This window comes from Caretta caretta, chromosome 8, assembly GCF_965140235.1.
Source record: "Caretta caretta isolate rCarCar2 chromosome 8, rCarCar1.hap1, whole genome shotgun sequence".
Taxonomy (NCBI): domain Eukaryota; kingdom Metazoa; phylum Chordata; order Testudines; family Cheloniidae; genus Caretta; species Caretta caretta.
The window spans coordinates 41,869,071-41,894,617 of NC_134213.1; the positions used below are offsets into that span (position 1 = coordinate 41,869,071).

The 25,547-nt window shown below is 50.6% G+C and overlaps 1 protein-coding gene across 3 annotated transcripts in view; it reads left to right on the plus strand.

Annotated features, from left to right (window-relative positions):
• The first annotated feature begins 879 nt into the window (after positions 1-879).
• Positions 880-25,547, plus strand: part of LOC125640773 (P-selectin) — a 46,390-nt gene continuing 21,722 nt past the window's right edge. For all 3 annotated transcript variants that reach the window (XM_048859660.2, XM_048859661.2, XM_048859665.2), the window contains exons 1-10: positions 880-975; positions 3,148-3,238; positions 9,333-9,722; positions 11,207-11,314; positions 11,607-11,780; positions 18,286-18,471; positions 20,367-20,552; positions 21,418-21,603; positions 22,360-22,545; positions 24,800-24,985. In XM_048859660.2, the coding sequence (XP_048715617.1) occupies positions 973-975; positions 3,148-3,238; positions 9,333-9,722; positions 11,207-11,314; positions 11,607-11,780; positions 18,286-18,471; positions 20,367-20,552; positions 21,418-21,603; positions 22,360-22,545; positions 24,800-24,985 (1,696 nt within the window). In that variant the 5' untranslated portion in view covers positions 880-972. The remainder of the gene's footprint in view (positions 976-3,147; positions 3,239-9,332; positions 9,723-11,206; positions 11,315-11,606; positions 11,781-18,285; positions 18,472-20,366; positions 20,553-21,417; positions 21,604-22,359; positions 22,546-24,799; positions 24,986-25,547) is intronic.

Below are 25,547 nucleotides of genomic sequence, written 5' to 3' on the forward strand. Positions count from 1 at the left end.
CTAACCCATAGGAGAGTGCTTGAGTGGCTGATGGGCTGGTGGGATTAGGGAGCTGACCCCAGCCACCACAGCAAGGCTTCCTCTGGCTAGAGGGTGACTCACAGTCCTGGGTACCCCAAGAATATCACAGGCACCTAAACCCCAGACTTCGGCGCCTAGGTCTGGGGTTTAGGTGCCTAAGTCTCACTTTAAGGCTTCACTGAGATCCACAAAACTCCCACTGGCCCATGTAGGCACCTAAACTCATTTGGCACGTACGTTTTCAGGGAAAAGTTCCCTCCACACCTAAGTTTGTGCCTCGAGGCATGTGCCCTGCTGCCTCCCTCTAGGCACCTGGGTACTTAGCTCCTGCCTAAACCCCAGTGCGATCTGTGAATCGGGAGAAGACAGGCCCCATCTGACTTGCATGCAGGGCCCGATCCAGTATGCATGCTCAAAGGCCACCTACTGGAGCAGGTCCCATCAGAGTCTGGCTGCCAGAGAAGGAGGTGACGGTGTCCACCATATGGCTTCTAGCCCACGGGTTAGCACACTCAGCTGGCCTGTGGGAACCCCAGGTTAATTCCCCCATTTGCTTGCAGTGGAGAAAGGATTTGCACAGGGGTCTCCCACCTCTCAGGAGAGGTTTCCTAACCACTGGGCTAAGGGCTATTCTGATGGAGGATCCCTCAGTTTCAGCTGTTGTATTCTGGATCAATATCAAATCATTGGAGCAGGGGGACTGGGCCCTGGATTTCCCACCTCCCAGGTCAGTCCCTACCCACCAGGCTTCACAGTCACTCTCTCTCTGGCCCAATGACTCTTGAAGCTGTGACTCAATGTGGGGGGAGGAATAGGAAAGGGATGAGGTTCTGCACACATGAAAGGAAGTGCTGCAACACACAGCTAAGCAGAGGGACGGCTTAAGTCGTCTCCGGTCCAAGGATTGAGCGAGAGGGGAGGAGAGTGGAGGCTGGCAGGTCGGCACTGGAGATGGTAGGTCTAGCACTTTCTTCTACCTGGGGACATGGTTGGCTTCACCTGTGCAGTGTTTAGGAAAGAGTGAGGCAGGCAGAGGAGCTGCTGCTCACAAGGGAGAGCTACAAGCTGGCTCCTTAGCGACAGCCCTCACCCTCCGCCCCAGACACCTCTGAGTGTGGGTACAGGGGACAGTGCCAGGAACAGAGACCCCAAATGGCCCCCAGAGCAAGACCCTGCATGGGCAACAGGGACGATGCCCTGACAGTGTCTCACAGACCTGTGCAGAAGGAAACTCCAGGTGGTGAGGAGGGTTGAGTTATCTCCTATGCTCAACTTTCCAATATTAATTGAAATGAGACCACCCAGCTTCAACCAGCAGAGCCCCACTGCCCAGCCCTGAGCTGTCAGGGGAGCTCCCCCACCCAGCTGCCCAGCCCTGAGCTGTCGGAGAGTCCCCCCTCGCTGCCCAGCCCTGACATACCCAGAGGAGCGCCCCCTCCAGCTCTGAGTGAGCAGAGGATCCCCGGCCCCCACTGCCCAGCCCTGAGCTGCCAAGGAGAGCCCCCCCCCACACCCCCACCCAGCCCTGGTCTGCCAGGGGAGCCCCCAACACCCAGCCCTGAGTAGCCAGAGAGAGCCCCCCCCCAGCCCTGCTGCCCGGCCCTGAGCAGCCATGGGAGCTCCCCCGCCCCAGCTCTGAGCTGCCAGGGGAGCCCCCGCTCCATTGCCCAGCCCTAAGCTGACAAGGAGAGCCCCACCCCCACCCCCCCACACTGAGCCCTGAGCTGCCAGGGGAGCCCCCACCATCCAGCACTGAATGGCCAGGGAGAGAACCTCCCCTGCACTGCCCAGCCCTGAGTGGCCAGGGAGAGGCCCCCCCACCCCACAGCCCAGTCCTGAGCTGATAAGGAGAGCCCCCATCCCCATTGCTGTGCAACTGGGATTTCACTCAGTCACCTGAGCTGGGCTGCTCTCTCTCCCCCAGTAAATCCATGAATATCCCCTGCACATCAGCTGGAGATCCCAACCTGGGAAGCAGAGCTAAAGGTTAAAAACCGCATGGGGGGGCACTCTTCCCCTGCTTTTCCCTTCCCTTCCTTTCTGCCGTCCCTCTAGAACTCCTACATTAATGACTTCACTGAATGCTAGCCAATGGCTCCCTGTGCCCCCCAATTCCAGCCAGGTGGCTGGTACAGCCGGGCTTTGTGGGCATCACTGGGAAGAGCTGGTGCACAGACGGTGGAATAGCAGCAACCCCAGCATGAGGATTGGTTGGGAAAGTGGTGATGGGCTACCATAGACGGCCTCATTCAAAGGCTCCTTGCCAGCCAAAAGACAACATGGAGCCTCTCAGGCCTGGGAGGCTGCTTGGGGAGCCAGCCAGCCCACCCCGGGAAGCTGAGACCTGGATCAGAGGAGCAGCCTACAACCCTTGCCACACCACCACCCTAACTTAACTGGCTCAGACCACACCCCTCCTTTCCCCCAGATCTCTGGGCAAGGCTGGGCTCAGCCCCTGTTGGTAAGATGCCAGAGGGTACATCTGCACTGTGTTTTAAATACACAGCAGTGCGTTTCACAGCCCAGGTCTACAGACTCAGGTTCACAGAGCTCACACTATGGCCCTACACACAGCTGTGTAGACATTCGGGCTGATGCTGGATCCCATCCTCTGAAGCCCAGGGAGAGGAGGGTCATGATGATGCAGCTTGCAGCATTTCAGGTTTAGACCCATGGGTGGTTACCATTTTTTCTAATTCTAATATAACTCTATTACACCTGAATATTGCTCTGATTGACTGAGATGCTCAGCTGTTTATCTAATTTATGGACAAAAACTGCCTCCATCCTCTGAGCTGAACTCATGACACTGACCAACAACATCTCACACTCATAGTCACCTTCTCCAGGACGTACATTAACAACCTGTTGTGGAGATGATGTTGCTGAATCAAATCACTTGCCTAAAATTCCAGCTGTTCCTTCTTCCCCTGTGGAGGCTGGCAGCTCTTGCCCTTTGAGATTTTGCATTTTATCTGCATTGTGAATATGAACTAATCAGAGATTGTGTCTGTGTCAGCCAGGTGTGTCCAACAGTATCTGTTTCAGCTCAGTGTGTCAAATATGCCTGGACCTGCCTGCTGTGAAGTACTGAGGGGTTTATGGACATGTTTTTCTGACCCCCAGGGCAGCGCTGTAGGACTCTGCTCCAGTCCAAGGGCTTGGGGATGTGACTGGAATATCGCCCGACTCCTGTGCTTTGCTGCCATTAGCTGGGGTAAGCCTTCCTGCAGCTCTCTGATGGCCTGCCGCTGACCTTGCCAGGGGAGAATTCACAGACGTATCCCTGGGAAAGCCCTGGGAGGGAAGTGGTATTGTTGTGGCACCAACAGTCACACCTGCTCTGCACAGGGACATTTCACTGGCAGGCACATTGAAACAATTTCATTTGGGCCAGAATTCCCATCCTGAAGTGATTATTTAGGGACCTAAATCCTATTCCTCTTAATCCCTTCTTTTGGCCCCTCCTGTATCCCAGAAACCAGTAGAGTCCCTAGAAATTATCTGAGAAACACAGCCCCCTGAGTCTGAGGGAGCCAGGCACTTCCACCCTAGTTACGTTGGAGAGGCCTTCTCGGCCTCCCAAGGCAGCTCACAGTTCCCCAGCCAGGCAGGTGCCGATGAACTCCTCTGCAGAGGCATGGTCCAGGCCAGCTCTCTCCTCTGACTGCATTTAAAATGTCTGGACCCCATTTCCGGCACCGGCACCAGCAGCAGTGCGAGTGTTGGGGCAGACAGAGTGCAAGGGGTTGGCACCTGTCGTGAATTAGAGGGTCTGGTCCAGGGGGGTAACCCCTTTAGTGTGCCAGACTTCCAAGGACACGCCACGTGACTATTACTGCAGGCCTGGGCCTTCAGATTCCAGCACCCCTATTTCTCACTGTGGCTAACTGCAGCAAATCCAGCCGAGTTTAGACACCTGAGAGAGCTTGTCCCATTTTAGGGAGCAATGCACCCATCAGATTATTTGGCAGCCTTTTCAAAACTAGGTAGCTTTGATTAATTACCTGGAATGCAGCATCAGTGAGTCCTCAGTCAGCATGAGACAGCCAAGCTTCAGAGTCCATATCAGGAGGAGCAATTGTTTTGCCATGCCCTGATTCTCCAGGGTCCTTCTTCACTCTCTCTGACCCTGTCTGTGTGAGTCCATCTGCTCATCGCAGCAACTTCTACAGACAGCCACTTGCCACCTCATCCATTTGTCTCCACATATAGCCTTTTCACTCTGATTCCCTGCAGAGGTTTGGAGGAAGTTAAGCATTAATGGCCCAATACTTGGCTCTTCCATTATCAATTCAGGGTCTCCAATTCCTGTGTGTAGATTCCAGCCAGTTCTTGCTAAGCTGTCTGGTTCCAAGGAGAAAAACCCTTTCTGCCCAGTGGGTAACAATACAAAGTGGAGACACGCCGAGGTTTATAACAATTGTACAAAAAGTCCCCACATTTCTCATAGCACCTCTCAGAAAAACTGCTTGACACTGTGACTGTATACAATTGTCTCCTTCCAAGTAGCCCCTCCAGTCATGCCATCTCCGGCTGGCACCCAGAACCCAGTTCAGGCAGCAGCTCCCTGGTGCACAAGATGATTGCTCCACACCTGGCCAGCTTGTGCTTGGAAAGCCCAGCTATCACATCTCCTCCAAGAACAGGTTGCTACTCGCCTCTCCTGTATGGATCCTTCCCTACCTGTTGCAGAGAAAGGAGAGCCCTCCCACTCTCAGCTCTGCTCTCAGGTACACAGGCGCAATCCGCATCAACTGAGTTGCACCTGTGAATTGGAGGCTAGACGTCAGCCCACAGCTCTCCTAGTGGCATTTCCAATGAGGAGATTAGCTGTGAAACATGGCACATGCTGTTGAAACATCGATGTGCTGTGTACATATCCGGGGCCAGTGGCATTAATTTCAATGGAGCAGTGCTGGTTTACACCAGGCACGGAGCTGTCCCAGAGTGGTATCTACAACGCAAGAAACAGGGCAAGGAAGAGAACATTGTTCTTGGGTGAGTTCCTTGGCGCAGGCTGGTCTGTGCTGGGTATCACTTTTGTCTTCTGCCTACTGCCTTGTCATCATTCAGACTGAAAAGTCTTTGATGTCTTTGATGTCTGTTCAGACCTGAGCATAGGGCCTGAGGAACTACTCTGCCTGGACCTCTGCACAAAGCTGACCCCGATCCCAGGCCATTCATAGAATCATAGAATCATAGAATATCAGGGTTGGAAGGGACCCCTGAAGGTCATCTAGTCCAACCCCCTGCTCGAAGCAGGACCAATTCCCAGTTAAATCATCCCAGCCAGGGCTTTGTCAAGCCTGACCTTAAAAACCTCTAAGGAAGGAGATTCTACCACCTCCCTAGGTAACGCATTCCAGGGTTTCACCACCCTCTTAGTGAAAAAGTTTTTCCTAATATCCAATCTAAACCTCCCCCACTGCAACTTGAGACCATTACTCCTCGTTCTGTCATCTGCTACCATTGAGAACAGTCTAGAGCCATCCTCTTTGGAACCCCCTTTCAGGTAGTTGAAAGCAGCTAGCAAATCCCCCCTCATTCTTCTCTTCTGCAGGCTAAACAATCCCAGTTCCCTCAGCCTCTCCTCATAAGTCATGTGTTCTAGACCCCTAATCATTTTTGTTGCCCTTCGCTGGACTCTCTCCAATTTATCCACATCCTTCTTGTAGTGTGGGGCCCAAAACTGGACACAGTACTCCAGATGAGGCCTCACCAATGTCGAATAGAGGGGAACGATCACATCCCTCGATCTGCTCGCTATGCCCCTACTTATACATCCCAAAATGCCATTGGCCTTCTTGGCAACAAGGGCACACTGTTGACTCAGATCCAACTTCTTGTCCACTGTAACCCCGAGGTCCTTTTCTGCAGAATTGCTGCCAAGCCATTCGATCCCTAGTCTGTAGCAGTGCATGGGATTCTTCTCTCCTAAGTGCAGGACTCTGCACTTGTCCTTCTTGAACCTCATCAGATTTCTTTTGGCCTAATCCTCTAATTTGTCTAGGGCCCTCTGTATCCTATCCCGACCCTCCAGCATATCTACCTCTCCTCCCAGTTTAGTTTCATGTGCAAACTTGCTGAGGGTGCAATCCACACCATCCTCCAGATCATTTTATGAAGATATTGAACAAAACCGGCCCCAGGACCGACCCTTGGGGCACTCCACTTGATACTGGCTGCCAACGAGACATGGAGCCATTGATCACTACCCGTTGAGCCCGACAATCTAGCCAACTTTCTATCCACCTTATAGTCCATTCATCCAGCCCTTACTTCTTTAACTTGCTGGCAAGAATACTGTGGGAGACAGTGTCAAAAGCTTTGCTAAAGTCAAGGTATAGCATGTCCACTGCTTTCCCCTCATCCACAGAGCCAGTTATCTCGTCATAGAAGGCAATTAGGTTGCTTATCTGAGCCCTTTGTTAGCTCCAAAATAGAAATGGGCACCCACTGCAGAATGGGGGGCCAGGTGTCCTGAGCCCCAGTGCTCCATGGAAATGGGAGTCTTGAGCTCTGGTTCACCCTATTATAGAGAAGAGAGAGGGGGAGGAGTTTGATTTTGGGGGGTTGTTTGGGCTTATCTTTACTGTAAAGCATTTGAGGTGCATCCTTCATAACATGGGTGTAATGTTCACCATGCACAACGGGAGTGAAAAGCAGAGCTTGGTGGGTTGGGGAGGCCTCAAACGGCATGAAGATTTTCATCAGATAAACACCAGATCCCAAACCGAATCCTCAGGACATCTTGTGTCAGCAACACTGTGCTTTAAATTTCCAGGGAGGAGTTCTCTTGTGAGATTTTGAGTCCTTCTTATTCCAACCAGGCCAGAAATACCACAAGAACAGCGCTGAGTACCATGATGCTTTGGCACTTCCACTTTCAGGCCCATCACTAGCAGATATGCAGAGGGCCTCAAGCACCACATGAAAAGTAATAGGAGGGGACAGCTTGCCAAGCTTCCTGAACTCCCAAAGGGCTCTGGCTTTGGCTCTTGTGCAAATAAACCAATCCATCATGTCAGCACTCCCATGGATTCTTATAAAACTTTAATCACAAGTCTGGCTCTTTTTTGCTCATCTAAATGGATGCCAAAGTGCTGGTGGTTTCTGGGAAATCTTTACGCCGCATGAGGCAATGTTAAAAGTGGAGCTAGTTGGGAAGTTTCCATCAAAATGTTTTGTTAAAGGAAAATGCAGATTCAGCAAAATCAAAATTTTCTACAGGAAAATTTTGATTTTGCTGAATTTTTTTGATTTTCCATTGGGGAAAATCTAAATCAAATCTTTTTGTTTCAGGTCAATTCAACCCATATCAAAATATTTCAGTTTGTTGAACTGAACTGTAACATTTCTTTTCAAAAAAAGAAAAGGAGTACTTGTGGCACCTTAGAGACTAACAAATTTATTTGAGCATAAGCTTTCGTGAGCTACAGCTCACATGCAAGTCAGTTTGCTATTAACCTGCATCTATCTTTGGTGACACGCTGTCTCATGGGAGTTGTAGTTTGGGTGTTTCATGTGCCCATTTTATCCAAAAGTCCAGGCTCCTTGGCCAGACTATATCCCCCATGATCCACTGTTGTCTTCCCTCTGATGGGACACATGGCTGCAGTTGTATCCTGGGAGATACAGACTAGCCAGGGATCATGAGCCAGAACTGCAGAGAAGAGAGGCTGTCTCTCCTAGGCTCTCAATGACCATCCTCTGAGCTCAAGCAGCGCGGAGCAGGAAGCTGCCTTATTTGAAGGCAGAGAGGCAAGAGCCAGACCTGCAGTGAGTGGGGATGGCAGGGGGTGTAGATTGGGAAAAGGAGTCCAGGGGGAAGACTGGGATTGGAGGTTTGCATCAGAGAGAAAAAAACTGGGATTGGGAATTGAGGAGAGGAGAGACTGGAACTGGCTGGGCAAGGAGACTGGGACTGGGATCCAGGGGAGACTGGGATTGCCTCTTCCCCAGAGCAAGTCACTTAAACCAAACATTTCCCAGGTGGCCACTGAATGTGCGTTCCTCACTTTCTTGGTGCTCAAATTGAGACCCTATGGTCTGATTTGCAGAAGTGCTGAGTACTCACTGCTGTAACTGAAGTCAATGGGAACAGTGGTCTGAACATAGAAAGTGCTTTATAATGCTAAATACTCCAGAAAATCAGGTCCTAGGGGTCTCAAATGTAGAGCCCAGCGTGGATACACAATTTATATCTGCAGATGTGAATATCTGTCCGTTTAAAGCGAATAGCCACAGATTTGCAGGACTCTAGTCACAACAAGTGAGACCAGCAGGGCCATAGCCAATGACTGGGCAAGGAACCGCAGCAACGAAAGAAGCAGCATGTTGGACTGCCACTCACAGGAGCTAGCACCCGGCCCTGGCAGCTCCTCCGGCATGGCTGTACCTCCTCCAGCACCCCCCCCCCCACTGGGGCAGGCACTAGACTCACTGGCAGCTGTCTCTGGTCACACTAGTGTGTGCAAGCAGCATCTCCTGACCCAGAACATGTGAGCCTGTCTCACTCGTTGTCACTAGAGCCCTGCAAGTCTGTGGATATCTGCTTTATATCCATGGATATCCGTATCTGTGAATATAAATTGTGTATCTGCGCAGGGTTCTACTCAAATGGGACACCCAAAATTACTTTCTGCCTTGATCTCTCTGGTCCAGCTCCTCAAAGATATTTAGGCACCTAACTTGCCATAAAATCAATGGCAGTTAGGTACGTAAATTCCTTTGAGAACCAGTGCCTATATGCCTTTGTTCCCATCTGTGAAATGGGAATAATACCACACTCTCATCTCCCAGGACTGTTGTGAGTATAAACTCATTGATGTTTGTGAAGCACTCAGATACTGCAATGATGAGCGCTATAGAAAAGCCTTTGGGGAAATGAATAATTCTGTCTTCAGAGCAGGGTTTGTACAGTAAATAAGGCTGGGGCGGCAGGTCAGCCACACATTGACCAGCGAGGAGAAAACAAACTATGGAATAGCTGCTCATTCAGTGAGTACCATCCATCCTCTGCACGGAGTGAGGCAGAGGACCTATGGAAAAATAGTATGTTATCATGCCATTAAAGACTATACCATCATGTATACGCACAAGGGGGCTGAACTCAGTTACATGGGCAACCTTAATTGTGGCATTTCCTAACATTTGAGCGCTTGACTTTGCAACCTAAATAATGTTCTTTTAATGGAGTTCTTTTGTGTGTGATATAAGATATAGTCTGGTGTCACCCGTAGATAATCAACCCATAGCTCTGTCACTGACTGTAACACAAGTTTGCCTGTTTTTACCCTTTCCAACAGTGCTCATGACTCAGATGGAGGTGGGAGCCTGGACCTACCATTATGGTGACAAATCTGATTACTCATGGGAGGTGGCCAGAAACTTTTGCAGGTCATTCTACACTGACCTCGTAGCAATCCAGAACCAGAGGGAAATTGCTTATCTCAACAGTGTCTTACCTCACCATAGCACATACTACTGGATTGGGATACGAAAGATAAACAAGGTCTGGACCTGGGTTGGTACCAGCAAGGCCTTGACGAAGGAAGCTGAGAACTGGGCGAGCAGGGAACCCAACAATAAAGGGAGGAACCAAGACTGTGTGGAGATGTACATAAAGCGGAAAGAGGATGCTGGAAAATGGAACGATGAGCGCTGCCAAAAGAAAAAGAGGGCGCTGTGTTACCAAGGTAATCACCCCACCGCTGTCATTCTCGGTGTAAGTGTGTGTGTCTGTCTAACATGTGTAGGACTGGGGAGAGTTGCTGGATTGACAGCTCTGGAGAATTACGTCCCTAATTGTTCACAGAAGAGTGTCAATGGGCTGGCCACCTCCCATGCCCCCTCGTGGTCTGAGCTTGCTCCGCAAGCCACTCTTGCCTCGCTTGGCTGGAGTCTTTCCTTACTTCTTGGAGTCTGTTCTCCCTGGCTCTCAGCCTTCTTCAGCCCTTTGGCTCGGGCTTCCTTCCAAGCCCAAACCCTGCCCCCAGTGAAGGGTTTCCTACAGAAGCCTCCTGGCTTGTCTCTCCCTGAGCATCCTCCTTCTCTGAAGGTTCCTGCCACTTGTCCAGGGACATCAGCTGACCCCCGCTCAGCTGTGCCTACCTAGTAACTAGCGTTGGCTGGCTCCAGGCCTCTAGCCCTTAAAAGGCCAGACACACTGTTACAAAGAGGCACTGTCTGGGCAGAGGAACTTAACCCACCCACCCAGCTAGAGTGCCTCAACCCTGATCTGCAGGGTCAGTCGATCTCCATAGCCCACTGAGTTCTGACTTCTCTATGGAGACAGCTACCAAGGGCCTGGTTAATGCTAGCTAGTGTTAGGCATTAGTGATATTGTCCCATGGCCAGCAGCACAGGCCTGCACCCACTTTGCATGTTAGCTGCTGTGAGCAACACCTGTGCCTGGGAGCACTCACTGCTGTGGTGCTCTCTGTGTCTCGCTGGTTCCTTTGGTTAGGAAGTTAAAGTCCTGCCTTCCAAGTTCTCCCCCACAAATGGTCCACACAGACGGGAGCTGAACCTGTGCTCTGAATGAGTCTTGCTTTGATCCCTACATTCTTCTCATCACAAAGTACCATTGTAAATTGACATGCCAGACACTTAGCCCCATGAGCACCTCTTCTGAGCTTTTGGGAGATGCAGTGCAGCCTCCTTGCCAAAGAGTTACTACCCTCTTCAGAGTGCAATCAGTGTGGGGGGAGGCAGGGAGGTTAAAGCACTGCCTGATAGCTAAACATGGCATATGCTGGCCTCTGATCAATGCATGAGTGTTTCCCCTGCAGGACCAGCTTGCAACACTCCATCTCAATCCAGAGGGCAGCCTACCCATCCAGGTCAGCGCTGTCCACAGGCAGCACCTCTAGGTCCAAAAGCAGTGTGACAATCTGTGCAAAGCAGCCACTGCCTCCAAGCTTCTGGCAAGGTGCCAATGCCACCTGGCTGGGCAAAGCTTGGGTGTCCTGGATGTTATCTAGGCCCCACGTGCTCTTGCAGGTCCTGAGCCAAGGCCTTTGAAGACAGGGGTTTTTTTTCCATGGCTTTAACAGGCTCTGAAAGAATCCTGCAATGAAGAAATGCAGCAGGGATGGAGTGCAGGATCCAGGCAGTGGGGTGGGTTATTTGTCTCTAAGGAGTTGTTAGGGTAGATTCTAACCCAGCTGTATCTCTTCAGCGTCTTGCCAGAGTTCCTCCTGCAGCCAGCGTGGTGATTGCATAGAGACCATCGGGAACTATACCTGTGATTGCTACCCTGGTTTCTACGGGCCTGAGTGTGAACACGGTGAGGACAGTCGAACAGGGACATTAGGGGAGGGAGCCCTGCTGCAGGGACTGCTACTGTCACTGCATTTACTTTCTGGAGGGTCTCCCCAGAGATGTCCTCTGGGATGATGGCCTGGACACCCATCAGTGCTGCTCCTAGATTCACCAAAGAGGGGAGCTAGCCCAGCCGGAGGAAAGGCCTTTGCTATTGCTCCAGAGTGGGGTGGGGTTGTAGCCTCCCAAGGGCCTGACTGCTTGAAATCCCACCCCCCCTGCCTCCCAGTTGCTCATGCTGCTGTATGTCCTTTTAGTTGTGAGGTGCAAAAACCTTGACCCTGGGCCTGACTGCAGTCATCCCCTGGGGGAATATAGCTACAACTCCACATGCAAGTTCCAGTGCCAGGAGGGGTTTGAACTGCAAGGGCTGGACATGCTGCAGTGCTTGGAGTCGGGGAACTGGACAGCAGAGGCTCCGGAGTGTGCAGGTGGGTGCCAGCAGCTGCTCCTGCCTCCTCCCCACTGATTGTACAAGGGGTTCTCAGAGCCTATGTGGGGAGCAACCCAGATCCACTGATGCTGATTGGAAGTTGGGCACCTCGCCCCTTTGAACAGCCCCAGCCTTAGCATTTAATACCTTTGGCTTCTCATGCGGTGTTTGCAACCAGTGGTTGGCCTGGAGCCCTCACTAATCTTTCTGTCTCTCTGGGGTTTATATCACACTCATCTCCATGTTATCTGTGCCTTTACCAGCTCTACATGTACAAGTATCATCTCTGGCTGGTTTCCCCATCTTTCCATGGTGGTTTGTTTTTAACTGTAAAATGTAGTTGAGCTCCAGATGAATGTAACTGATTTGATGTATTCAGCTTGGGAAGCTCAACAACAATCACAGGGACCACCCGAGTTTGCAGGCTGGATGAGGGTTGTCCACCGCCACACCTGTCAAACTTCAACAGTGTGTCCAAAGAGTCCCATACAGATATTGTAGGGCAGGGTGCATGGACTGGCCATTGGAGGGGGATCTCATACTCGAGTGATGTGGAGGAGAAATCCACTCTTTGTTGCATTATACCATGTTAGGGATACTCAACATGCATGAAGTCACAGGGCTTAGAGATGGGGGGAGACCAGCCAGCCCATCACGCTCATCCCCTGGCTGGAGGCATTGCAGCGGGAGTGAAGGAGTGACACAGGCTTCCATTAGTGGTGTCACCTGTGCTGTGTTTAGAGGCAAAATCCTTCTCTGCTTGCACTTGATATTCCCCTGTATCTGCTCAGATCAATTCTGGGCAGGGGCAGCAGGTCTGTATAATTTTTGGTGGTGCCCAGAGCAGGTCCAAGTCCCTCACCCCCACACCTGCCTTGTAAGCTGATATATATTTTTTTAAATAATGTAAAAATGCGAGGGCTCTTGGGTGGCGCTGGGGATGAGGGGTGTGGGGTGTGGGAGGGGCTCAGGCAGAGGGTTGGGGTGCAGGGGTGAGGGCTGTGGGGTGGGGCCGGGAATGAGGGGTTCATGAGGCAGGAGGGGGCTCAAGTCTAGGACAGAAGGTTAGGGTGCAGGGGGATGAGGGCTCTGGCTGGGGCTGGGGATGACAGGTTTGAGGTGTGGGAGGGGCTCAGGGCTAGGGCAGAGGGTTGGGGTGCAGGGGGGGTGAGGGCTCTGGCTGGGAGTGCGGGCTCTGGGGTGGGGCAGGGCTGGGGAGTTTGGGGTGCAGGCAGGCTGCCCTGGGGCTGGGGCCAGAGAGGAGGACTCCCCCCAGCCCTCTCCCTGCCAGCAGCAGTGAGCTCCAGGGCAGGGGCCCCCTGGCAGCACACTTACCTTGCACCATTGTCACTGCACGTGCTCCTAGGGCCCCTCTCAGGTCCAGGAAGCCCCCTTGGCTCCCCTGTGGTGCGTGCCAGAGGGGGGCTGCCATCACATGTGTACCTCCTCCCCTTCTGCCCTTCACTGTAGCCTCACTGGGGGTGGGGGATGGGACTGCCCCTTGCCCAGCATGGGGCAGGAGTGGTGACTGCGGATGGGGGTGCTCCCTAAGCTGGTGGAGAGGCCTCCCAGAAAAGGGAAGGGTCCGAGGCAGAAGGGCAGGGTCGGGGTCAGTCTGCCCTGGCACTAGTGGATGGGGGCACTAGGACCCTGCAGCAGCAGTTGATGCCAGGAGCCAGCAGAGCAGAGCACAGCATGGAGCTGCAGGGGGCAGCCACTGGCTTGAGGCAGGGATGTTCTGGGGCCCGGGGGAGGTGCACGGGGCCAGCAAGTGGGGACCAGGGGACACTCGGGGGAGGCGCACAGTGGCGGCAGGCGGGGCTCGGGGAGAGACCCAGCCCCAAACATTGGTGGATCCAGGCCCCCAGGCCCTGAATATCACTGGAGCCAGGGCACCATGGGCCCATATAACTGGCCGCCCCTGGTTCTGGGAGGGCATTCTACGCAAAGGGGTGATTCAGAAGAAAGCATGAAGATGCTTGTGGGAGCCAGCTAACCAGAGGCAGAGGCTGGCAGCGTGGGTAGAGCAGAGGGCCTGAGGGTGGAAACATGATAAAAACCAAGATCAGATAAGTAGGGAGAGGCAGAGTTGTGCAGGAACAGATATGTTTGGGGTGTAACCAGCTAACCCTCCCTCACATCCTCAGCTAGCCCTGTGCATAGCAGTCTGAGCATGGTAAACAACAGTCCCTTACAACTGGGGCTAGCAAAAATTGTTTTGCAGGGCTACTCAAATGCTAAGGCTGGCTTTGAAGTGCAGCTGTCAAAGAAATACTAGCAGATGCCACACATAGCCAGTCTGACTTAGAGGACTAGGAACTGACCGAGGAGTGACTACAGACCTCAGCCTTGACAAGCTTAATTCTAGTAGTGAATGGTCTGCAGCAGATATCCCCACACACTGGAGCTGCACTGTGCATTTCCTAGACCGTGCCCATGACTGTGGCCTCTGCAGCATGTTCTAACTGCTTGAAACCTCCCCTGCTCTAGAGTGAGTCCAGCAAGAGTCATGGGCTTTGTGAAGGTATCAGTAAGAACAGGAGCGGTCCAAAGCCTTAAGCCAAAGAGTCTGATGGATGATTTGCAACCAGAAAGGCCCCTCTGAACCCCTGTGTTTCCTGGGTTTCTGCTGCTGCAGACATTCACAATAGTCATAGTGTTTGGATTTAAAAGTACAAGCCATCATTGATGGGGCAGCCAGCTTTTCCAGGGGAGAAAGCAGCACCCTTGAGCTGGTAGGAGGGTTCCTACTGGCAGGCGGGGAGCCTAGTGGGACATGGGCAGGTAATGGAGGATTTGGCAACTGTGAGGTTATGGATGTGTATCTTATCCCACCCACCTCATTCGTGGAACTGAATGAGCTGCCCCCGCTGGCTACCTGGAACGCTACAATAGTTTGTCATGTTCCTTGGGGCTGTCATTAAGTAGCCCTTTCTATGCACTTTGTTTCTTTAATGTGACAGTAGAGTAATTCCTACCTCTGAAAGACTGGCAGGGTAACAGACAGACTATTGCTAGGTCCAGAACATTTCATCAGACCAAAACAAGTCATGCTAGGAAAGGAGCAGGTCTCTGACACAGGAGTGGGATGTCTATAAACAGAGCCCTAATAGGAAAGAGTAAATAATTTTATTGACTAAATAATCACATTTGATAAGACACATTTTGGCCCCGATCATGAAGAGCTCTCAACTGTGGGCAATTGGAATAAGTGAGCCCTGAATGTGTCTTGTTCAACCTGATCATTTAAATGATAATAAACACCTACTTCTGGTCTTCCCATCAGTAGCTCTCAAAGCTCTTTACAAAGCAGGTCAGTATCAATATCCCCATTCTACAGATGGGGGAAACAGAAAGAGAGTGGAAATGGCTCACCTAAGGTCACCCTCTGGGCCAGCAGCAGAACCCAGGTCTCTCCTGCAGAAGTAGGCCACACTGTCCCTTTTCTAAGGGGGCTCTTGAATATTTTATAGCTACATCTGTCCACAGCTGAATTCTTCTTTTTCTCTAGCTTGGCTTAAATGTTATATTTTTCATGGATTAAATTTATTCATTAATTGCACCCCTTGAAGTTTCTAACGATGCAGCTCCTTTAGGTGTTGCAGTTCAGTACTTTTACTCCAAGAATGCAATAAAAGATCATATCAAATGATTGCAAGTTACAGGGTGCATTGTGTAAGGTGCACAGTGACTGATATCTGGGCTCAGCGGCAGGACACTATGCATTACTTTCTGCAGGATTGGATGGCGGGTAGTCAGCATGGCAAGGGCACTGCAGGAACACATCTTTCACCCTGCATCTTACATTGAAATTATGTTCATGGACTCCATATACAGAGCAATACATGGTACTAAAAGATGCTCTGAGTGTCTAGCTAAGACTGTGATATTATTATTGTTTTATAAGAGAAGCAGTATGTGATCACATAACTGAAAACTGTACCGCAATATACAATCAAAAAGGAGCCGACTTGTCTAAGTTGTGCTTGCAGGTGTAACATCAGCATTTCTTGACTTCTGAGCACCTAGTGGTTCAAATTCAGTGTCCCGATAGCATCATTTTGGGGATGGAATTTCCCAAGTTGTTGTTTTAAAGAACAAAGTAATTGCACAGTCTGGAACTCTTTGGCTGGTACCTACAGGAAGCCCTGCACTGAGCACCATTCATGCTCAGTGAGACGACACCTCCTGAGGAGTCTTGCATTGCCGAATGAGCACTCAACTCGATGAGACAAGAACCTGCCTTGCTGAGTGTGCCCTATGATGAAGTGGGGATTTTCCCTTGTTATGTTGTGTGTGAGCCTATGTGAGTCTTACTGTTGAGCCTGTGTGAGTTTTACTGTTTTGCATGAATACAGTGTGTGCCTCAGTTTCCCTGTGTGCTGCACCAATACCTCGGTGGTGGGAATAGGAGTGTGTGACTTTGGCTGAGATCCTCTGGGGCAGTTGAGGCTCCTCCAGCTGTCTGCACGTATGCTATGTCCGGTCCCCTTTGTAACCTTAGACCCAGGAGGGGGATGCGACCAGGTGATGACCAGGTGACTCTTTGCCTTGGAAGCGAGACAAAGACGGGGAAGAGACGCAAAGGGGGTGTCTGAGGTCAGGTCACTGGAAGCTGGCAGTCTGCTTGGGGGGATTGGAAGAAGGGGAATCCAGGGCATCTGGCCTAGGACTCCCCAAGTTGGACTTGGCTGAAAGTCACTGTTTTCTGTCCTAACAAGTTCTGTTCCATGCTGTGTTCCTGTCAATTAATAAACCTTCTGTTTTAATGGGTGACTGAAAGTGGACTTGGGGTGCAGGGCCCTTTGGCTTCCCCAGGAGCCTTGCCAAGGTGGACTCGCTGCAGGAAGCATGCGGTAAGGAAGGGGATGCTGAATGTTCCGAGGTCAGACCCAGGAAGGTCAAAGCTGTGTAAGCTTCTTGCCCTGGTGCCAGTATGTCAGAGAGAGGAGGCATGCTCCCCCAGACTTCTGACTGGCCTCATATGGAGTAGTTCCAGAGCATGGCTCAGTGACTCTGTGACATGCCCCGACCCCTGTTAGAGCTCCTCATTCAACATGGCACTGAATTTTTGTTTTATACTGGGAAAAATGTATTTCTTCACATGTCTCATAATCAAAACTTAGTTTTGGCTTAATCTTTCCCAAAAATTTCACCTTTGCACAGATAAGCAATAACCCAATAAGCAAAAATGTTGGAAAAGTTGAGCAACTGAAAAACCAGGGGTTAGAATGGAAACATTTAGGCATCGTTAATTGTAGGTATCCCTGTTATGACTATTATCAGTTTGCCTCCCAGTCAGGCCTAAAGGCTCCAGTTGGGACTCTGTCACGTTGGACACTTGTAGAATAGAAGATGGCCCCTCCCCTGAAAAGCTGACAATCAGAAAGACACAGTGATACAGGCAAACTAGAAATAAGTACATGTCAAAAGAGCAGAGGGGGTGAGGAGTAGGAACTTCCTGTGCATGAAGCAGGTACTACAGCTGAGTGACTGAGTGCAGCTCCCAGCAGTGTTGGGGCTGTGAGGCCGTTGCCCTGGGTGTGGGTGACATCATTGTCCATGCGGCTGCTGATGCATCAGGATTAGCTCAGGGATCATGGCAACTGTGACAAGCATGGGGCTAACCCAGAATGCTTCAGGCTCCACGCATAGAACTGGGTGCAAGCTCCTGGGGTGGGATTGAAAGAATGAAGGCAGTGAGTTTATCCCTGTGACCCCTGTTGCCAATGCTTGGAAGCCAGGAGCCAGCACTTATCCAATCAGAGGGAACGGTTGGTTACCATGGTCCAAGTGGGTGGCAATGGAAGCCAGGCCTGCAAAGGGGTTGCTGGCAGGCCACTCTACTGGTAATTTAGGGAAACATTATTATAACTGCTCCCCACTATCGTGGCTTTACCTGGTGGTTGCCCTCACAGGTAACTGAGCCTCTCCGATTGTCTGTGACAGGTGACATTGGGGAGGAGGGCTGGAGCGCTGGATTCTTGCAATTCCAGAGAGTTACACAGCTCTGCAAAAGCAACTCAATCCTGATCCACATCCTGCCTCACTCCCTGCTATTCTGCTCTTGGGTATCTCCCAATTCCAGCTCTGCTAACACATCTCAGTCCAACTTGTGCATCATCTCCCACTAGTCAAGTTGTGTGGCCATACAGTGTTCTGTAGCAACTACTGGTATTCAAGGCTCAGGCCTTGACATAGAATCACAGAATTTACATCAACCACTGGTATTCCTGTCCTCCCCTCCAACCCCCCGAACTGTGCCAATACAGCTCCCACAAAACAAACAGCTCTCATGAAGTTGGCTCAATTACGGTCCCTCTTTTGCCCCCCACCATGACACCATCCCTGAACCTGGCTCTTCCACTTCCATGGGGATGGGGGGAGGAAAGAGAAGGGGCTGCTGCGAGGGCTGAGAACTGGGTGCAGAGGACCCCACCAAGAGCGAGAGGGGGTGCTTACATTGATTGTCCTTACTTTGCTTGTATTCTGACTGTCTGCAGCTGTCAAGTGCCCAGCGCTGGCCACGCCAGGCAGGGGCGGATTAAACTGCACTCACTGGCATGGAGACTTCACATATAACTCCACCTGTGCCTTCTCCTGTGAGATGGGGTTTGTGCGGAATGGATCTGAGACGCTGGAGTGCACGGCCCTGGGACAATGGACAGGGCTTCCCCCGCTCTGTGAAGGTAGAGACACACTGTTAACTGTGGGGTGTCCAGAGAATACACGGTGGAGCTGCTGTGATACAAGATGTCCTTTCCATCTTGTATCACAGGAGCCCAGATCTCTGCCCATTCTGGGGAGGAGAGCTATTGTGTATGATGGCTTGGGAGCCAGGGGACTAGATCCTTTGATATGGGGCACACATGCAATGCAACGCTGTACAGAGAGAAAGTTATGTAACAGGGAAAAAATGGACCTTGGTCGCCATTGCCCTGCCCCTTGGGCAGCCATTTACACCTGTGCCAAGTGGATGCCCCACAACCCCTGGCACTACTGTCCCATGGCTCCTCTTCCTGTCATCTTCCCCCAAACACAACCAGACACCTGCCTCCTGGCACCCACCAACCTGGCTATTCAGTAACTATCAGTCCCTGCCGCTGGCACCCCCCATCCAGACAGCTTGCCCCTCTAGCACTACGCCCCCGGCATCTAGCCATTCAACTCATGATGACACCTCATCCCCCTGGGGCATTAACACTCCAGCAACCTCATTCCAAACAGCATTGTTCCACCCAGTGACAAGAGACGCCACCCCCAGGATCTGAAACCCGCAGCAATGCATCACTTAACACATAGCAATGTAGGGCTGGAAGGGACCTCAAAAGGTCTTCAAGTCCAGCCCCCTACACTGAGCCAGGACCTAGTAAACCTAGACCACCCCAACAGGTGTTTGTCCAACCTATTCTTTAAAACCTCCAGTGACGGGGATTCCACAAACTCCCTTGGTAACCTGTTTCAGAGTTTAACTATCCTTATTGTTAGAAATTTTTTCCTAATATCTGACCTAAATTGCTATTGCTGCAGATTAAGCCCATTACTTCTTTTCCTATCTTCAGTGGACATGGAGAACAATTGATCACCGTCTTCTTTATAACAACCCTTAAACACACTTGAAGACCATTATCAGATATCCCCTCTTCTTTTCTCAAGACTAAATATGCACAGGTTTTTTTTAATCCTTTCTCAGAGGCCAGATTTTCTAAACATTTGATCATTTTTATTGCTTTTCTCTGGACTCTCTCCAGCTTGTCCACATCTTTCTTAAAGTGTGGCACCCAGAACTGGACACAGTACTCCTGCTGAGGCCCCACCAGTGCATGGGACAATTACCTCCCATGTCTTACATAAAACACACCTGTTAGTACACCCCAGAATGATATTAGCCTTTTTTGCAACTGTATCACATTGTTGGTTCATATTCAATTTGTAATCCACTAAACCCCACTATTCCGCAGTGCTACCACCTGGCCAGTTATTCCCCATTTTGTAGTTATGCATTTCAGTTTTCTTTCCTAAGTGAAGTACTTTGCTCTTGTCTTTATTGAATTTCATCTTGTTGATTTCAGACCAGTTCTCCAATTTGACAAGGTAGTTTTGAATGCTCATTCTGTCCTCCAAAGTGCTTACACACCCTCCCAGCTTGGTGTCATCTGCAAATTTTATAAGCATCGTCTCCACGCTATTCTCTGTCATTAATGAAAATACTGAATAGTACTGGACCCAGGACTGACCCCTGCGACACTCCACTAGATACGCCCTCCCAGTTTGACACAAATCATTGTAACTATGCTCTGAGGATGGTTTTTCAAGAAGTTGTGCACCCACCTTCTAGAAATTCAATCTAGACTACATTTCCCTGGTTTGCTTATGGGAATGTCATGTGGAGCATGATGCCTCTGGCATCACATCCCCCAGCACCCTCTGCCCCCAATACCTAACCTCATGTACCCATGCTCCCATGGCACTTCACACATACATCCATTAGCTAATTCTCCTGGCACTTCACCCCACAGCAACAAAGGACCACCCCCTGCCACCTCCAGATTTTTTCTTATACAGTTCTGCTCTGCTATTCCAGCCATCAAGTGCCCCGTGCTGGATTCCCTGAGCAGAGGCCAATTAAACTGCTCTCACTGGCATGGAGACTTCATGTATAACTCCACCTGCGCCTTCTCCTGCGAGACGGGGTTTGTGCGGATTGGATTGGAGACACTGGAGTGTACGGCCTTGGGACAATGGACAGGGAGTCCCCCACTCTGTGAAGGTACAGTACAGGCTACATACTGCAGGACTGGCTTGGGAAGCTGCTTCTGCTCACATGGTAGGAAGCACTACGGCCTTCGAATGTCTGAACTTACAGAACTGAAAAACAAATCAAGGAAATGTTAAACCCAGTTTTTAGAGCCTCTCTGAACACTGACAGGAAACTATGTAGCTGCTGTGATAATGTAATCTAAGGCCAGGATTTCCAGTGCTGTGGGCTGTTCAGACCTCGTGGAGCAATCAGTACAGACTAATGGAGGTCTTCAACATACCTCTACCAACCCATCTCTAGCAAGTACAGTAGCAACGTTAATATCTCATCAGCCATAGTAGCTACTGAGACAAGACCCTACAAGAATAGGGAACAGTGTCTTGCCTACTAGGTCGGGAACTGAGACTGCACACCATTTTAGCCTAAAGGCCAAAAGCAAATTTGCTTTAGTGTCTCAATGAGTCAAAAAGGGGGATATTTGTGGTGGCTAACTGCCATTTGGGATAATAAATTCATTAGGAGTTCATTAGTTTGGTGGAGACGCCTTTGGTTTGCTGATTTTAACATGTAACCTCAGTAAATAAACCTGAGTCATGTTATTGTAACCCAAGGATGTGAAATGGGATTACATGTTATATTGGATTCTTCTGGAATTATTTCCTTACTGTCCTTATCATTTAAACTGATCAATTTATTCCTGGGTATAATGTCCATTAATATTCCAACTGTCGAGTGCCCAGTGCTGGCTGTGAGTGGGTGGGGGGGAAGGGGCTGCTGTGAGGGCTGAGAGCTGGGTGCAAAGGGCCCCACCAAGAGCAAGAGGGGGTCCTTACACTGACTGTCCTTACTTTGCTTGTATTCTGACTGTCTGCAGCTGTCAAGTGCCCAGTACTGGCCACCCCGAGCAGGGGCCAATTAAACTGCACTCATTGGCATGGAGACTTCACATATAACTCCACCTGTGCCTTTTCCTGTGAGACGGGGTTTGTGCGGAATGGATCTGAGACGCTGGAGTGCACGGCCCTGGGACAATGGACAGGGCGTCCCCCGCGCTGTGAAGGTAGAGGAACAGCGTTAACTGTGGGGTGTGTGGAATGTACATTGCTGAGCTGGTGTGATCCCAGGTGACTTTCCATAGGAGCCCATTTCTTTGCCAGGTCTAGGGAATACAGCTATTGTATGTGGAGGTTTGGGAGCCAGGACTGGACTTTTTGATCTGGGGCAGCTGTGCAATATAAAGCTTCATTGAGAGAAAGTTGTGTAAAAGAGAGACAATGGGCCTGATTTGCTACTGTCCTGCTCCTTGAGCAGCCTTTTACACCAGTGCCAAGTGAATGCCCCCCCACCCCTAGCACTACTGTCCCCTGGCTCCTCTTCCTGTCACCTACCCTCAGATACAGCCAGCCACCTGCCTCCTGGCACCCCACTAACCTGGCAATTCAATAACCATCAGTCCCTGTCCCTGGTACCCACCCTCCAGACAGCTCACCCCTCAGGCACCACACCTCTGGCATCTAGCCATTGAACTCATGATGGCATCTCATCCACTGAAGGTCTTACACCCCAGCTCCTCCTTCCACATAGCATTTCACCACCCAGTTCCCTTGGCACACCACACCAAGGGTCTGAAATCCCCAGCATTGCCCCACCCAGCACATGATGCCTCTGACAGCACATCGCCCAAAACCCAGCACTCACCCTCATACATGGACACGCCCATGGCCCTTTCATCCCCTCATTGGCTGATTCCGTTGGCACTTCACCCTCCAGCACCAATGGACCTATCCCCTTATGCAGTTCTGCTTTGCAATTCCAGCTGTCAAGTGCCCAGTGCTGGATCCCCCAGACAGGGGCCAATTAAACTGCACTCATTGGCATGGAGACTTCACGTATAACTCCACCTGTGCCTTTTCCTGTGAGACGGGGTTTGTGCGGAATGGATCTGAGACGCTGGAGTGCACGGCCCTGGGACAATGGACAGGGCGTCCCCCGCGCTGTGAAGGTAGAGGAACAGCGTTAACTGTGGGGGGGTGTGGAATGTACATTGCTGAGCTGGCGTGATCCCAGGTGACTTTCCATAGGAGCCCATTTCTTTGCCAGGTCTAGGGAATACAGCTATAGTATGTGGAGGTTTGGGAGCCAGGACTGGACTTTTTGATCTGGGGCAGCTGTGCAATTGGGCTTCATTGAGAGAAAGTTGTGTAAAAGAGAGACAATGGGCCTGATTTGCTACTGTCCTGCTCCTTGAGCAGCCTTTTACACCAGTGCCAAGTGAATGCCCCCCAACCCCTAGCACTACTGTCCCCTGGCTCCTCTTCCTGTCACCTACCCTCAGATACAGCCAGCCACCTGCCTCCTGGCACCCCACTAACCTAGCAATTCAATAACCATCAGTCCCTGTCCCTGGTTCCCCACCTCCAGACATCTCACCCCTCTGGCACCTAGGCATTGAACTCGTAATTGTATCTAATCCCTCAGAGGTGCTAACATGCCAGCACCTCATTCCACATAGCATTTCACCCCCAGCACCCAGTTCCCTTGGCACGCTGCGCCAATTGTCTGAAATCCCCAGCACTGCACCACCCAGTACATGATGCCTCTGGCACCACATCACCCAGAACTCCATACTCCCAGCACTCACCCTCATCCACTGACACACCCATGGCACTTTCACGCCCTCACTGGCTGATTCTCTTGGCACTTCACCCTCCAGCACCAATGGACTTAACCCCTTATACAGTTCTGCTTTGCTATTCCATAGAGCATGTCCTTAAGGAATCAATTCTGAAGCACTTAGAGGAGAGGAAAGTGATCAGGAACAGTCAGCATGGATTCACCAAGGGCAAGTCTTGCCTGACTAATCTAATTGCCTTCTATGACAAGATAACTGGCTCTGTGGATGAGGGGAAAGCAGTCGACGTGTTATTCCTTGACTTTAGGAAAGCTTTTGATATGGTCTCCCACGGTATTCTTGTCAGCAAGTTAAAGAAGTATGGGATGGATGAGTGGACTATAAGGTGGATAGAAAGCTGGCTAGATCGTTGGGTTCAGTGGGTAGTGATCAATGGCTCCAAGTCTAGTTGGCAGCCGGTATCAAGCGGAGTGTCCCAAGGGTCGGTCCTGGGGCCAGTTTTGTTCAATATCTTCATTAATGATCTGGAGGATGGCGTGAATTGTACCCTCAGCAAGTTTGCAGATGACACTAAACTGGGAGGAGTGGTATATAGCTCAGTGGTTTGAGCATTGGCCTGCTAAACCCAGGGTTCTAAGATCAATCCTTGAGGGGGCCATTTAGAGATCTGGGGCAAAAATTGGGGATTGGTCCTGCTTTGAACAGGGGGTTGGACTAGATGACCTCCTGAGGTCCCTTCCAACCCTGATAGTGTATGAAATGATATGCTGGAGGATAGGGATAGGATACAGAGGGATCTAGACAAATTAGAGGATTGGGCCAAAAGAAATCTGATGAGGTTCAACAAGGACAAGTGCAGAGTCCTGCACTTAGGATGGAAGAATCCCATGCACCGTTACAGACTAGGGACCGAATGGCTAGGCAGCAGTTCTGCAGAAAAGGACCTAGGGGTTACAGTGGACGAGAAGCTGGAGATGAGTCAACAGCGTGCCCTTATTGCCAAGAAGGCTAACAGCATTTTGGGCTGTATAAGTAGGGGCATTGCCAGCAGATCGAGGGACGTGATCATTCCCCTCTATTCGACATTGGTGAGGCCTCATCTGGAGTACTGTGTCCAGTTTTGGGTACCACACGACAAGAAGGATGTGGAAAAATTGGAAAGCGTCCAGCAGAGGGCAACAAAAATTATTAGGGGACTGAAGCACATGACTTATGAGGAGAGGCTGAGGGAACTGGGATTGTTTAGTCTGCAGAAGAGAAGAATGAGGGGGGATTTGATAGCTGCTTTCAACTACCTGAAAGGGGGTTCCAAAGAGGATGACTCTAGACTGTTCTCAGTGGTAGCAGATGACAGAACAAGGAGTAATGGTCTCAAGTTACTGTGCAGGAGGTTTAGGTTGGATATTAGGAAAGACTTTTTTACTAGGAGAGTGGTGAAGCACTGGAATGCGTTACCTAGGGAGGTGGTGGAATCTCCTTCCTTAGATATTTTTAAGGTCAGGCTTGACAAAGCCCTGGCTGGGATGATTTAGTTGGGGTTGGTCCTGCTTTTAGCAGGGGGTTGGACTAGATGACCTCCTGAGGTTCCTTCCAACCCTGATATTCTATGATTCTATGATTCCAGCCGTCAAGTGCCCAGTGCTGGATTCTCCGGGCAGGGGCCAATTAAACTGCACTCATTGGCATGGAGACTTCACGTATAACTCCACCTGTGCCTTCTCCTGTGAGATGGGGTTTGTGCGGAATGGATCGGAGATGCTGGAATGCACAGCCCTGGGACAATGGTCAGATAGTCCCCCGCACTGTGGAGGTAAGGTACAGGCTATATGCTTCAGGACGGTCTTGGGAAGCTGCTTCTGCTCACCTGGTAGGAAGCTCTGGGGCAAATTATACTGAGTTGACCTTAGAAAGTCTGAACTTACAGAACTGGAAAGCAAATTAAGGAAATCTTAAACCCAGGATTTAGAGCCTGTCAGGGTTCCCTCCCCACTCTGAACTCTAGGGTACATATGTGGAGACCCGCATGAAAGACCTCCAAAGCTTATTTCTACCAACTTAGGCTAAAACTTCCCCACGGCACAAATTCTTTGCCCTTGGAGGGTACGCTGCCACCAGCAAGTGATTTAACAAAGAATCAGGGAAAGGACCACTTGGAGTTCCTATTCCCCCAAAATATCTCCCCCTAGCCCTCACACCCCCTTTCCTGGGGAGGCTTGAGAATAATATCCTAACCAATTGGTTACAAAGTGATCACAGACCCAAACCCCTGGGTCTTAGGACAATAGAGAATTCAGTCAGGTTCTTAAAAGAAGGATTTTATTTTAAAAAAGGTAAAAATCACCTCTGTAAAATCAGGATGGAAAATAACTTTA